At 40.3% G+C, this 14103-nt stretch overlaps 1 protein-coding gene across 1 annotated transcript in view; it reads left to right on the top strand.

The window, feature by feature from the left end:
- The window catches only part of ADGRV1 (adhesion G protein-coupled receptor V1), a 681209-nt gene that overhangs the window by 163209 nt on the left and 503897 nt on the right, over positions 1 to 14103 (top strand). Inside the window, exons 28-32 of the mRNA XM_075837359.1 lie at positions 1846 to 1985; positions 3310 to 3919; positions 4665 to 4880; positions 7019 to 7234; positions 13835 to 14079. Of these exons, the coding sequence (XP_075693474.1) occupies positions 1846 to 1985; positions 3310 to 3919; positions 4665 to 4880; positions 7019 to 7234; positions 13835 to 14079 (1427 nt within the window). The remainder of the gene's footprint in view (positions 1 to 1845; positions 1986 to 3309; positions 3920 to 4664; positions 4881 to 7018; positions 7235 to 13834; positions 14080 to 14103) is intronic.

Genomic DNA, 14103 nt, shown 5'->3' with positions numbered 1-14103 from the left:
TAGGTTTAAAATTTGGGATATTTCTCCACGTGCTTATTTCAACAATCCAGTTTTCCAGTTTAAGTGTCGCTAAATGCAGTCCGGCGGCTCAGATGGCAGCGTTTGGCAGACACACATGTCAAGATTGGGCAGCCCCTTTTTAGATAGTGCCACAGTGCTCTCTGTAGATGCTGCCGCAGTGCCCTCTGTAGATGCTGCCACAGTGCCCTCTGTGGATTCTGCCGCAGTGCTCTCTGTGGATGCTGCCACAGTGCCCTCTGTAGATGCTGCCACAGTGTCCTCTATAGATGCTGCGACAGTTCCCTCTGTAGATGCTGCCACAGTGTCCTCTGTAGATGCTGCCACAGTTCCCTCTGTAGATGCTGCCACAGTGCGCTCTGTAGATGCTGCCGCAGTGCCTTCTGTGGATGCTGCCGCAGTGCCCTCTGTGGATGCTGCCACAGTGCCCTCTGTAGATGCTGCCACAGTGCCCTCTGTAGATGCTGCCACAGTGCCCTCCGTAGATGCTGCCACAGTGCCCTCCATAGATGCTGCCACATTGCCCTCCGCAGATGCTGCCACAGTGCCCTCCGCAGATGCTGCCACAGTGCCCTCCGCAGATGCTGCCACAGTGCCCGCCACAGATGCTGCCACAGTGATGTCAGGGGCTTGCCCAGAGCTGGAGTCCCAGAGCAGAGCCGCTTCTAGCACTCTGCCTGGGATTCCAGCTCTGCTCCTGACATCACTGTCCATATATGGACAGAGATGTCAGGAGCAACCCCAGAGCTGGAGTCCCGGGCAGAGCGCTAGTAGGCTCTTCCTGGGACTCCAGCTGTGGTCCTGACATCACTGGGACTCCTGCTCTGGGGAAGCCCCTGACATCATTGTCGATGTATGGACAGTGATGTCAGGGTATTCCACAGAGTCCCGGAGCAGAGCCTATACTAGCGCTCTGCCCGGGACTCCGCACTGGGGAAGACCCTGCACACTGTCCATATATGGACAGCGATGTCAGGGATTTCCACAGAGTCCCGTAGCAGAGCCTGTACTAGAGCTCTGCACTGGACTCTGGCTCTGGGGAAGCCCCAGACATCGCGTGTCCAAACATGGACACCGATGTCAGGGAATTCGACAGAGTCCCGGAGCAGAGCTGATACTAGCGCTCTGCCTGGGTCTCCGCTCTGGGGAAGACCCTGACACACTGTCCATATATGGACAGCGATGTCAGTGAATTCCACAGAGTCCCGGAGCAGAGCCGATACTAGCGCTCTGCTCGGGACTCCGCTCTGGGGAAGACCCTGACACACTGTCCATATATGGACAGCGATGTCAGGGAATTCCAAAGAGTCCTGGAGCAGAGCCTGTACTAGCGCTCTGCCCGGGACTCCGGCTCTGGGGAAGCCCCAGACATCGCTGTTCATATGTGGACAGCGATGTCAGGGAATTCCAGAGTCTCGGAGGAGAGCCGATACTAGCGACTTTGTGTCCTGCAGGCCGCAGATGAAAGCCCCAGGGGACGCATGCGGCCCACAGGCCGCGTGCTTGAGACCCCTGATTTAGAGCATGTCTGAGAGCTATTTATAACATGAGAAGTCTGTGGTTTTAAAATTAACGGACAAAACCATTTTAAAAAGCAAAGTTTATTTTTTTAAAACAAATTGTGAATTCCCTAAAAAGTAGTAATTATCTTATTAATGAAAGACTCATAATAATTGAATATTTATAACATATTAATATGTATTTGGTGTAAAATAAAGTACCTAGTATACGGTTTCATAATACTAATAATTCATATTTTACTATAACATTCAATACTCTGCCATGCTCACTTTTATGTTTTTGTTTTGATGGTTGTTATTTGAACAGCAAGCCTGGGTATTGGCTCCCACATAATTGTGATCATTGAAGACTCTGATGATGCTCATGGCGTGTTCGAATTCAGACATAATTCTTTGTTTATGAACACAACTGAGCCCGAATCTGGATATAATGCTGTTTCATTTCAGGCAAGTGTAAAGGGTTCAGTCTTAAAAGTATTACTTAAAGTGAATCTGTCACCTACTAGTAACGGGCATGCTGTTTATAACCGTGTGTCATTTTTTTGTAAATGTGCAGTATTTTGGCTAAACTTACATCTTATTAGTTGCAGCATGCTGCGAGCGCTGTGTACGTGTAGTCCAACTTATTCATGAGTTGCGGGCTTTGCCACCAGCTGCTGATTGACAGCTTGCTTATTACTGTGCATAAGTGACATGGCTGAAATCAGCATACATATCACTACTGCATTCTGCTCAGAGATGACAACATAAAGTAGGTGAGAGGTTCGCTTTAAATCAAATAAACGTTACTTTTTAATTCACTATCTTGGATAACAATACAAATAGGAAGAAAACTGTCTCTAAAGTGTTATTTGCATAAGTACCCTGTAATTCAGGGTCTCCCTCCAGAAGATACCGCAGGTATTAGCTAACCAGAAACACCTCTCTGTGAATGGATCTGTTTTAGCTTTTCGGTTATCAATACGACAGATCAGGAAACTGGTTGAAACCTTGCTCTGCCAGAAGTCTCCACACCTCATAAATGCAAACCCTTTTTATATTTTCTGAAGAGTTTCTGAAAAAGGGGGTGAGTTTCTGGAACCTCAGAAGGGCAGGCAAGTCTATTTGGCTGGAGTGGTCAATCACTGACTTCTCTGCTAAATCAAACTCTTCCCTGGCTCAGATCACTGCTAATAAAGATGAGCGCCATCAGAAGAAGTGACATACAAGCACTTATTGGACACTCACCGATCACTTATTGGCAGTATACAGCACTGGTCCGAGGTGGCACCCTCTATGGGGCACCCTTTGGCTGACACTGTTCATGCGGGCACTCTAGCTAATATTGTTTATAGGGCATTCTCCATCTGAAGCATTTAATATAGGCACATTTTGATAGGAACCGTTTTGAGGGGGGCACCTCTAGCTTCCACTGTTTATGGGGGTTCACTAGCTGTTATTATGGGGCAGGGCTAGTATATGAGAGTGGGGCTTATGTAGACATTAATGGCTTAGCTGCCCTATCTCACAATCTCCATCCATTTCTGGGGTCATGGCTGGTGCATGCAAGCACTCTCTTTTGTGTAAGCCCCTGCTCACAACTTGTAAATACTGAATGGTCATTTTAAGCAAGCTGCTGCATTAGTTAAATTATATTTTTTATGACTATTTACGCTTTATATTCACATCTGAAATACTTTTCACATTTAAATAGGAGTTATTTGAGTTAAATAGGGGAAAACAACAAAATGTATCATTTAAAGACAAATATTTTTATCAATGTCTTTTATAGGTTTTACGTCATCACGGTGCCTTGTCTATGGTGTTTGTGTTTTGGAAAATAGAATCGGACCCATTTGGAGACTTGGCTTTTACATCCGGCAATATAACTTTTCAAATCGGACAAATGGATGCAAATATAAACATTTTTGTGTCTCCCGATGACCTTCCAGAATTGGACGAAGAGTTTTCCATTGTAATTACTAATGTTTCGAATGGACGACTGGGGGATTTTACAAATGCTTCACTTACCATTTTTGCTAATGATGACCCATATGGTCTTTTTATTTTCTCTGAACTTAATCGGCCAATAAAAGTTGAAGAAAAAAATCTAAATATTTCATTAACAATTAAACGATTAAGTGGACTGATGGGATCGGTCATAATTACCTACCAGACTATTATGGACTCTGAAACACTTTCATTTTTCCCTCCGAATATTGGAAGAGCCACTCAGTGGAAAGACTACTGGCCCATCTATGGAAGTGTTCTGTTTACATCAAATATCAGTGAAGTTAAGATCTTTCTCCCGATTTTGGATGACAATGATCCAGAGAAATCAGAATCGCTTTTTGTTGAATTAGTCAATGTCACATTGGTGGAAAAATTGCAAAGTCACCCTGGTAAGCTATATTACAAAATATTCTATATGTCTTTGCATATATATTTAATATTATTCCTTAGATACTGCTATTATTTCTGTACTTTCATCGTCGCATTCAAAGAGCCATAACTTTTATTTTTTCATCAACATAGCTGTATGAGTGCTTGTTTTTTGCGGGACGAGTTTATTGATTGATTGTTATTAACCTCTTTTTGGGTGGGGAATGGAAAAAACAGTAATTCCACCAGTATTTTTTGTATTTAAAATGTACGCTGTTCACCGTACAGTGGAATCAACATGTTACTTTTATTCTATGGGTCAATAGAATTACGGCCTTACCAAATATGTATACGTTTTTTCCTTTTAAAAAAAAGTTTGTTTTCGCATTTGAAGAGCTATAACTTTTTTATTTTTCCGTTCATGTAGCAATATGTGGGCTTGTATTTTGTTAGACGAGATGTAGTTTTCATTAGTACTATTTTAGGGTCAAGGACCTGTAGTGCATGGAGCACTTCAAAAACTGCCATTGGAAAGACCAGAGTAAAAACATGAACATCCCTGGAATGTTACAATAAACTATTAGGTCCAATTTACTATTTATGATAATTCTCCACTTTAAACAAGATAGACTTTCTTGGAGGTGACGTTGAATAAAAAAATATATGTTTTCTAAAACTTCTATTAGTGCTTATTAAGATTAAAATGATACAGTCATTGTATAAAAAGCATTTTATAACAGGTTTTATTCCTACACTTTTCTTCAGTTTTTAACTCCCCACGACTTGGATCTAGAAGTGACACGGTTGCACATGTCATTATAAATGCCAGTGATGATGCATTTGGAGTCCTTCAGCTTTCTACTACTTCTGTACGCATTGCAGAAAGTTATGTTGGGCCAATAATTAATGTCACTAGAACTGGCGGAATGTTTGCTGATGTTTCAGTGAAATTTAAAGCAGTGCCAATAACAGCAACAGCTGGTACGTCCAACCTGATCTGATTCTGTGAAGATTTTGCTTTTATTTATTTTAATATAATTAAAGGGGTTTTCTGCATTCATTAAATATTTTTATTCTCCTTGTCTTTCAATGTTTAGATGAGTGGTAGGGATTTCCTTGGAGCTCCACTGTTTGACCTAATACAGCAGGTCTCAATAGTCTCTAAAGCTTTAGTTTGCTCCCCAAAAGCTCCCAGGGACAGCAGCTACAGGAACACTTTATTTGTTAGAAATTGCACATCCAGGATCAGGTATGCAGATATTAAAACATGTACAAACATTGCTGTCAGGGAGGTATTTATCCTGAGTTCTTTTCACCTTGACAAAAGTAATAGGCTAGGGCCCCATGGCGACTTTTGGTCACGCAACGGTCTCAGTGAAATAATTTGGGGTCACCAAAGCTCATATGCGACCTATGGGGGAAAATATTTTGTAGAACTTGTGAAAATTGTGAGAATTACAACCTTGTCCACATTGTTTGGATTGTGATCGATAGGAAAAAAATTAGATTGCGAGACCATCGCAGTGATGCCACAGTTGTAACATAGAGCCCGACCAACACAGGCCCTAGCCATACATGTGCAATATACAAGAACATACAGTGTTTCCTTAAGCTACCTATATTTATATAAAAAAAAATTGTAAACAACTTTAGTGTCTTTTTTTTAGTCTTTCTCAGATATTAATGTTGCCCCAAATTAGCCCAATCTCCCATTTAATCATTCTTAGTTCCCCTTCACATCAGCATATTGCATTTCGGCAGAGGTATATGTCGGGAGGATCCCTGATGTATACCTTCGATGGAAGGCTGAAACGTATCCTACTGTATAGACATACAGTGGGATATGTCGCCCAAACTAAAGCTCAGTAGCCGGGGAAGCTCATGACATCACTGTCCATATATGGACAGTGATGTCAGGATTATACAACGCCGGAGTCCCCGGTCAGAAATCGGGAGAGCTCTGGCCAGGGACTTCGGCACTGGGGAAGCTTTACAATGCCAGAGTTACCGGGCAGTTGCCCCGGTACTCCGGATCTGGGGATGCTCCTGACGTCACTGTCCATAGCATTGGAAGCGCTTTAGTCGGGGACTCTGACCCTGGAGAAACTTTACAATGCTGAGGCTGCCAGGCTGAGCATCACAGGGGCTAAGCATCACAGGGGCTTTGTTGAGCATCTATAGACAGTGACGTCAGGAGCTTCCCCCGGGCCAGTATGTCCAGGCTGAGCGCTAGTTAATGCTCTTCTCGAGGACTCCGGCCCCTCTGAATCTCCCCAACATTTGCGTTCAATGTATACGTCATAAATGTGACAGTGGCCTCTCTCACACATATGCTCCCATGTTAAAAAAAACTTATACCATGCCCTAAGTATGAATACTCTACTTTGCTATTTCATACTTCAAAAAACAAAGGGTATACCGACATATACCAGCCTGACGAAAGCCAAAAGGACGCTCTTTAGGCCTCTGTTGGGATAACAGAGCCCTATGGACACGTTTAGCATGTCCGCTGTGAGCTTTTCCGATATACATGCTAAATGTAGTTCAATAACAAGATGTGAACTAGGCCTTAGTCTGGGTTTTCACGAGGAAATTTTGGTGCGTGTTTTGCCCAGCCTTAGAATGATTGTTTTAGCCCTGCATTTACACTTCCAGATATATTGCTATAATGCATGGGTGGACACAGACAGCAGGGGTCCCCTGTGCAAGAACAGTGTATGGGCCCTTCTGAAATAGCTCAGCATTGAGCATCCCCCTATGTCTCTCTAACAATCCACAAGCAATTGTGAGCCATGAAATTTGTTAGGAAGCTGCTTTTATGGTGGCAGTGGGCCTCCTTACAACCTGGGCCCCTGTGCACAGGTTGCACATATAATATGCCCACCCCTTCTCTGATGGGAGCACTTTTTACACTATTCCCATCTGCTATTCCTCTGAAATGACGATTTAATCTTAACAGTTGTAGCAACAGCTGTGAATGTTAGCAGAAAATAAGAGCCAATTCAAGTATATGTTGTCTCTTTCTTCTTACTATGGTGTGAATATGAGACTATTATTTACAATGTGTTATCAGTGTTGATAGTCATTTATAACTTTTTTTATCTTATTGAATTGATCAGGCGAAGATTACAGTGTAGCTTCATCAGATGTAGTTTTACTTGAAGGAGAAACAAGCAAAGCTGTGCCAATATATATAATCAATGACATCAACCCTGAAGTGGAAGAGTCATTCCGGGTCCTGTTATTAAATCAGACAACAGGAGGAGCGTTAGTAGGAGACATAACAGAAGCAATCATTGTAATTGAAGCATCGGATGATCCCTATGGCTCCTTTGGTAAGAATAAGAAAACCTATTTTTAATACTCAAAATCCAACATCATCATATCATCAAAATCCAACATCATCATATCATTGCCAGAGCTCTTGAAGTAATATAGGAAATTATAACAGTCTTTATAGCAGGTTTTGTCCATTGCCAACAGTCTCAAAATATTAATTTTTAAGGCCTAATTTACATGACCAGATTTTTTATATCTGTATTACCTTTGTATTTGGAAGGTTTGGAGCTAATGTTAGTAAATGCAGCTATATACATATGTTTTTATACTGGAATATCAAACACACAGCATACCACTGTCCAAAATTAAAATACACTGGAGCCTAAAATATACTCAGCTCCTATTTAAATCTAAACAATAATAATAGTGTTTCCTGGCTCTATAACTGACAATCGACAATATCGGACCGAAGAAGGTAGAAGCTATATAACTCGGTGAAATCCTGAAAATCCTTAAAGGAGTTGTCCCAAGTTGACTCAAATTTTATTTTTTTACACATTCTAAGCAGGAAATTAATTTTAAAACATTTGCTGTTAAAAAATGTGAAAAATTAATTTCCTAAGTGCCTATTTTTTACACTATTTTTTACGCTAGTGCTGATTATCTTTTCTAAAAAGGGGCGTGAGCGGCTTGATGTCAATCAAGCCGCTCCGCTCTGCAGTGTTCGCGCTCCCGATGTTGCTAGATACTGTAGTTCTAGCAACATCGGGAGAATGTTCGTCTCAAGCGGGCATGGTAAGCCCGATTGAGACGAACTTACCGTGAATGTTATCAACCCTACACTATACTACACTACACTACACTACATTCACCCCGTTTCGGCAAACAACTTCTCTCTCCCCCCCTGTCACTGCATGTAATTTGTGTATCCGCCGCACCGGTGCTGCATCAGCACCCGGCGAACAACTAAAAATATATAAAAACAATAAACTCATCTAAGACGTTCTAACGGCGCTCTGAACGGTCCCGTCACTTGCCATCTTCCTTCTTCTTGGCGCCGCTCGCATTCATAGTAACAATGCGTTGTGGCGCAGATGACGTAATCATATCAGGCCCACGTGATTACGTCATCTGCGCCCACCGCTATGTTATTGTGAATGGGAGCAGTAAGAAGAAAAGTGACGGGACCGTTCAGCTCTTCGTGGGAACGTCTTAGGTGAGTTTATTTTTGTATGTATGTTGTCATGTATGTATGTATGTGTATATGTGCATGTAGGTATGTTGTGATGTATGTATGTTGTCATTTATGTATGTGTATATGTGCATGTATGTATGTATGTATGTATGTTTTCTTGTATGTATGTCGTCATGTATGTTATGTTTGTTTGTGTATATGTGCATGTATGTTTTCATGTATGTATGTTTTCATGTATGTATGTTTGCATGTATGTATGTTTTCTTGTATGTATGTTGGCATGTTTGTATGTGTATATGTGCATGTATGTTTGCATGCATGTATGTTTGAATGTATGTTTGTATGTATGTTGTCATGTATGTATGTTGTCATGTTTGTATGTGTATATGTACATGTATGTGTATATGTGCATGTATGTTTGCATGTATGTATGTTTGTATGTATGTTGTCATGTATGTATGTTGTCATGTTTGTATGTGTATATGTTCATGTATGTTTATATGTGCATGTATGTTTGAATGTATGTATGTATGTTTGCATGTATGTATGTTTTCATGTATGTATATATGTGCATGTTTGTATGTATGGTTGCATGCAAGTATGTATGTTTGCATGTATGTATGTATGTATGTATGTTTGCATGTATGTATGTTTGCATGTATGTATGTTTTCATGTATGTATGTATGTATGTTGTCATGTTTGTATGTGTATATGTGCATGCATGTTTGCATGTATGTATGTATGCATGTATGTTTGCATGTATGTATGTATATTTGCATGTATGTATATTTGCATGTATGTATGTTTGCATGTATGTATGTTTGCATGTATGTATGTATGTTTGCTTGTATGTATGTTTTCATGTATGTATGTGTATATGTGCATGTATGTTTGCATGTATGTATGTTTTCAAGTATGTATGTTTTCATGTATGTATATTGGCATGTATGTTTGCATGTATGTTGTCATGTATGTATGTTGTCATGTTTGTATGTGTATATGTGCATGTATGTGTATATGTGCATGTTTGTTTGAATGTATGTATGTTTGCATGTATGTATGTTTTCATGTATGTATATATGTGCATGTTTGTATGTATGGTTGCATGCAAGTATGTATGTTTGCATGTATGTATGTATGTTTTCATGTATGTATGTTTGCTTGTATGTATGTTTTCATGTATGTATGTTTTCATGTATGTATGTTGTCATGTTTGTATGTGTATATGTGCATGTATGTTTGCATGTATGTATGTATGTATGTATGTATGTATGTATGCATGTATGTTTGCATGTATGTTTGCATGTATGTATATTTGCATGTATGTATGTTTTCTTGTATGTATGTTGGCATGTTTGTATGTGTATATGTGCATGTATGTTTGCATGTATGTTGTCATGTATGTATGTTGTCATGTTTGTATGTGTATATGTGCATGTATGTGTATATGTGCATGTATGTTTGAATGTATGTATGTTTGCATGTATGTATGTTTTCATGTATGTATATATGTGCATGTTTGTATGTATGGTTGCATGCAAGTATGTATGTATGTTTGCATGTATGTATGTTTGCATGTATGTATGTATGTTTGCATGTATGTATGTTTGTATGTATGTATGTTTGCATGTATGTATGTGCTTGCTTGTATGTATGTTTGCATGTATGTATGTTTGATGGTATAAATGTCTGTATTGCCATGTATGATACTGTCTGCTGGCACCCTGTATGTAAGCCAACTTTGCGGCAGGCTTCTATACATGGTATAACAGTCAGTATCACACTTGAAACTGAAACTAAGGCTACGACATGTTTGATTTAATTTTTTTTTTTATATATATATATATTCTTACAGGTTTGGTGTTTGGACTACGTCGGTTTCGAGGACTACTTAGATGACGCTTTTTTTTTCATCAATAAAATGGTTAATGAGGGTTGTGTTGGGGGTGCTTTATTTCAATAAAATATTTTATCTATATCTTTGTCTTTTCTTTTCAAATTTTATTACTAACACTTTAGTAATGGCCGCTGTCTGAGTGACAAGGTCCATTACTAAGGGGAGGCTTAGTGTTAGGCGGTACAGAGGCTAACACTAAACACCATTATTACCCCGGTACCCACCACCACCATGGGTGTCGGGAAGGGCTGGGTACGATCCAGTACCCAACCATCTGTTGTGATTGTCGGGCTCTGGGGCGGCCGCAGGCTGGTATTATGAGGCTGGGAAGGGCCAAAAACAGTGGACCTTCCCACCCTTGTAATGCTAGGCTGCTGCTGCTGTGTTGTATCTGGCTGGTTATAAAAATGGGGGGGACCCCACGTCATTTTTTTTTATTATTTATTTATTATTTTTATTAAAAAGACATGGGGTTCCACCCAATTTATCATAACCAGCCACAAACTACACAGTGTTATTAGCCTGGGAATGTACTAAATCAGTGGCCCCTCCCACCCGTGTAATGCCAGGCTGCTGCGGCCTTGTATATGGCTGGTTATTAAAAATGTGGGTGACCCAACGTCTATTGTTAATTTTTTTTTTAAAACGACGTGGGGGTTCCCCCCTTTTTTATAACCAGCCCGATACAACACAGCAGCGGCAGCCTAGCATTACAAGGGTGGGAAGGTCCACTGTTTTTGCCCCTTCCCAGCCTCATAACACCAGCCTACGGCCGCCTCAGTACCCGACCATCACAACAGATGGTCGGGTACTGGATCGTACCAAGCTCTTCCCGGCACCCCTGGTGGTGGAGGGTACCGGGGTAATAATGGGTGGTTAGTGCTAGCCTCTGCACCGGCTAACACTAAGTACCGCCTTAATAATGGACGCTGTCAATCAGCCAACTGCCATTATCTAGGCACTAATAAAGTTTGAAAAAAAAACACAAATACAATTTTTTTTTATTGAAATAAGAAATCCCCAACAAAACCCTCGTTAACCATTTTATTAAAATTTTCAAAAAACGTAGATCTACGCAGTAGTCCAACGAATCGAAGATGTAGTCCAATCGGTACATCAAAATCTGCAACAACATAAAAAAAAAGTTATCAATGTGAACAATACCGATACTTATACTCACCTACACACACACACAAACAACCACACACAAACATATACACAAACACATATAAACACACACCCATATATTACACAAACACACACATAAACACACTAACACATACACGCAAACATATACACAAACACACACATATACACACAAACACACACACATATACACAAACACACACATATACAAAAACACACACAAACATATACACAAAAACATATACACATGCACAAACACACCCATATATACACAAACACACACACATAAACTCAAAAAACACACAAACATATACACAAACACATGTACACAAACACACCCATATATACACAAACACACACACATAAACATATACACAAACACACACACACACACACACATAAACATATACACAAACACACCCATATATACACAAACACACACATATATACACAAACACATACACAAACACACACACAAACATATACACACAAACATATACACATATGCACAAACACACCCATATATACACAAACACACACATATACACACACACATATACATATACAAAAACACACAAACATATACACACAAACATATACACATATGCACAAACACACCCATATATACACAAACACATACACAAACACACACATATACAAAAACACACACACACACACACACACACAAACATATACACACAAACATATACACAAACACACCCATATATACACACACACACACACACATAAACACACAAACACACACACATATACACAAACACAAAAATATACACACAAACGTATACACATACACACAAATACACCCATATATACACGCACACATAAACACACACACACACACATATACACAAACATATACACAAACACATATACACAAACACACCCATATATACACACACACACACACACTTACCTTTAGCGGAGAGTGGACTTCTCCTCGCGACGGGTGCCTTCCACTGCATCTCCTGCTCATGCGCCGAGATGCGCGTTCACGAGTAAATGACACTCTGCTCAGGACGCAGAGGATGTCATTACGCATGTGCGGCCACCGCTAAAGGTAAATAGCGGTGGCCGGGAACCTAGGCAACGAGCAGGATACAAAGAGGGACTGACCGCAACTTCAATCAAGGATATCAAGAAAACGACATCGCTGGACGACGGACAGGTAATTAGAATTCTTCTTATTTTTACATGGGGGAGCTTTATAGCTCCATTTATCAACTTGGGACAACCCCTGAAAACCCTCAGACGGCACAAAAAACTAAAATCCAACTTGTGCTCGATCAGAATAATGTGTCAGTCTTTCTGCAGCTTGAAAATGCAACGTGTATTCTGATTGAGTACACGTTGGATTTTCAGGTTGCCGAACGACTGACACATTATTCTGATCGAGCACACGTTGGATTTTCGTTTTCTGTGCTGTCTGCGCAGTAAAACTTTCACTGGATTTCATCCTATTTGAATCTGCTTTATGTCCATATTTGAAAGACATTTGTGTCTGGGCAATGAAAGAAAATAGATCTCAATATAACTGAAAAAATACACAGAGCCTAGTAAAATCAATACTGACATAAATTGACATAAAGTTTGTATGATCAAACTTTAAGGGTATGTTCACACGCAGTGAGCAAAAACAGCTCCTGATCAGGCGAAAACAGCTCCTGATTTTCAGACTTTTTTTTAACAACTTGCGTTTTTCGCAGCGTTTTTTACGGTCGTTTTTGGACCTGTTTTTCAATGGAGTCAATGAAAAACTCCTCCAAAAACGTCCCAAGATGTGTCCTGCACTTCTTTTGACGAGCCGTCATTTTGCATGACATATTTTGACAGCGACACGTAAAATAAAGGCTCGTGGGAACAGAACATCGCAATTCCCATTGAAAGCAATGGGCAGATGTTTGTAGGCGTATTAGGGGCGTTTTTTCAGGCGTAATTCGAGGCGTAAAATGCCTGAATTACGTCTGAAACCACTGCGTGTGAACATACCCTAAAGATGACCTGTCAGCACTTTTCTCCATTGTGCTGTTCCTCTATTATTCCTTCTGGAACTGCATGAATAAATGGACAACTGGGTGTTACCATTCCCCTTGTCAATAAGTGCTGTCATTGTCAGACTGTGTAGGGGGACACCCTATTGACTCAAGGAACGTTATCGCCTAGTTTATTCAGACATTTCCAGGAAGAATAACAAAGTAATGGCACTACATAGAGTTCTAAGAAGATGCTCCAGAATTGTAATTTATAATGGGATACAAGTGTTTACTACAACAGCTGTGTCAGAAGAGCTGATGTGATCTCTTTAGTACAGAATTGAACCCAATCTACGTAGAAGAAGGAATAAGATTAAAAAAAATATGGACAGCATAGTTACGTTCTATATGCAATTTTTCTTTCAGTTTTCCAAGTGACGACTCTCTCTGTAGATGAGCCTGACCTCAATACAGTTCCTGTAAATCTACCAGTAATTCGGAATGCTGGGACTCTGGGCAATGTTGTTGTTCAGTGGGTCGCTACTATCAATGGACATCTTGCCACAGATGACCTCCGAGTGGCATCTGGTAATATTAGTTTTGATGCTGGGCAAACCGTTCGGACTCTGTTGTTAGAAATCATGCCTGATAATGTTCCAGAAGTTGAAGAGGTAAGGAATTATATTATATGCAAC

Source organism: Rhinoderma darwinii, chromosome 1 (genome assembly GCF_050947455.1).
Source record: "Rhinoderma darwinii isolate aRhiDar2 chromosome 1, aRhiDar2.hap1, whole genome shotgun sequence".
Taxonomy (NCBI): Eukaryota; Metazoa; Chordata; class Amphibia; order Anura; family Rhinodermatidae; genus Rhinoderma; species Rhinoderma darwinii.
The sequence above is the reverse complement of the archived record's forward strand: the minus strand, read 5'-3'. Positions and strand labels throughout refer to the sequence as shown.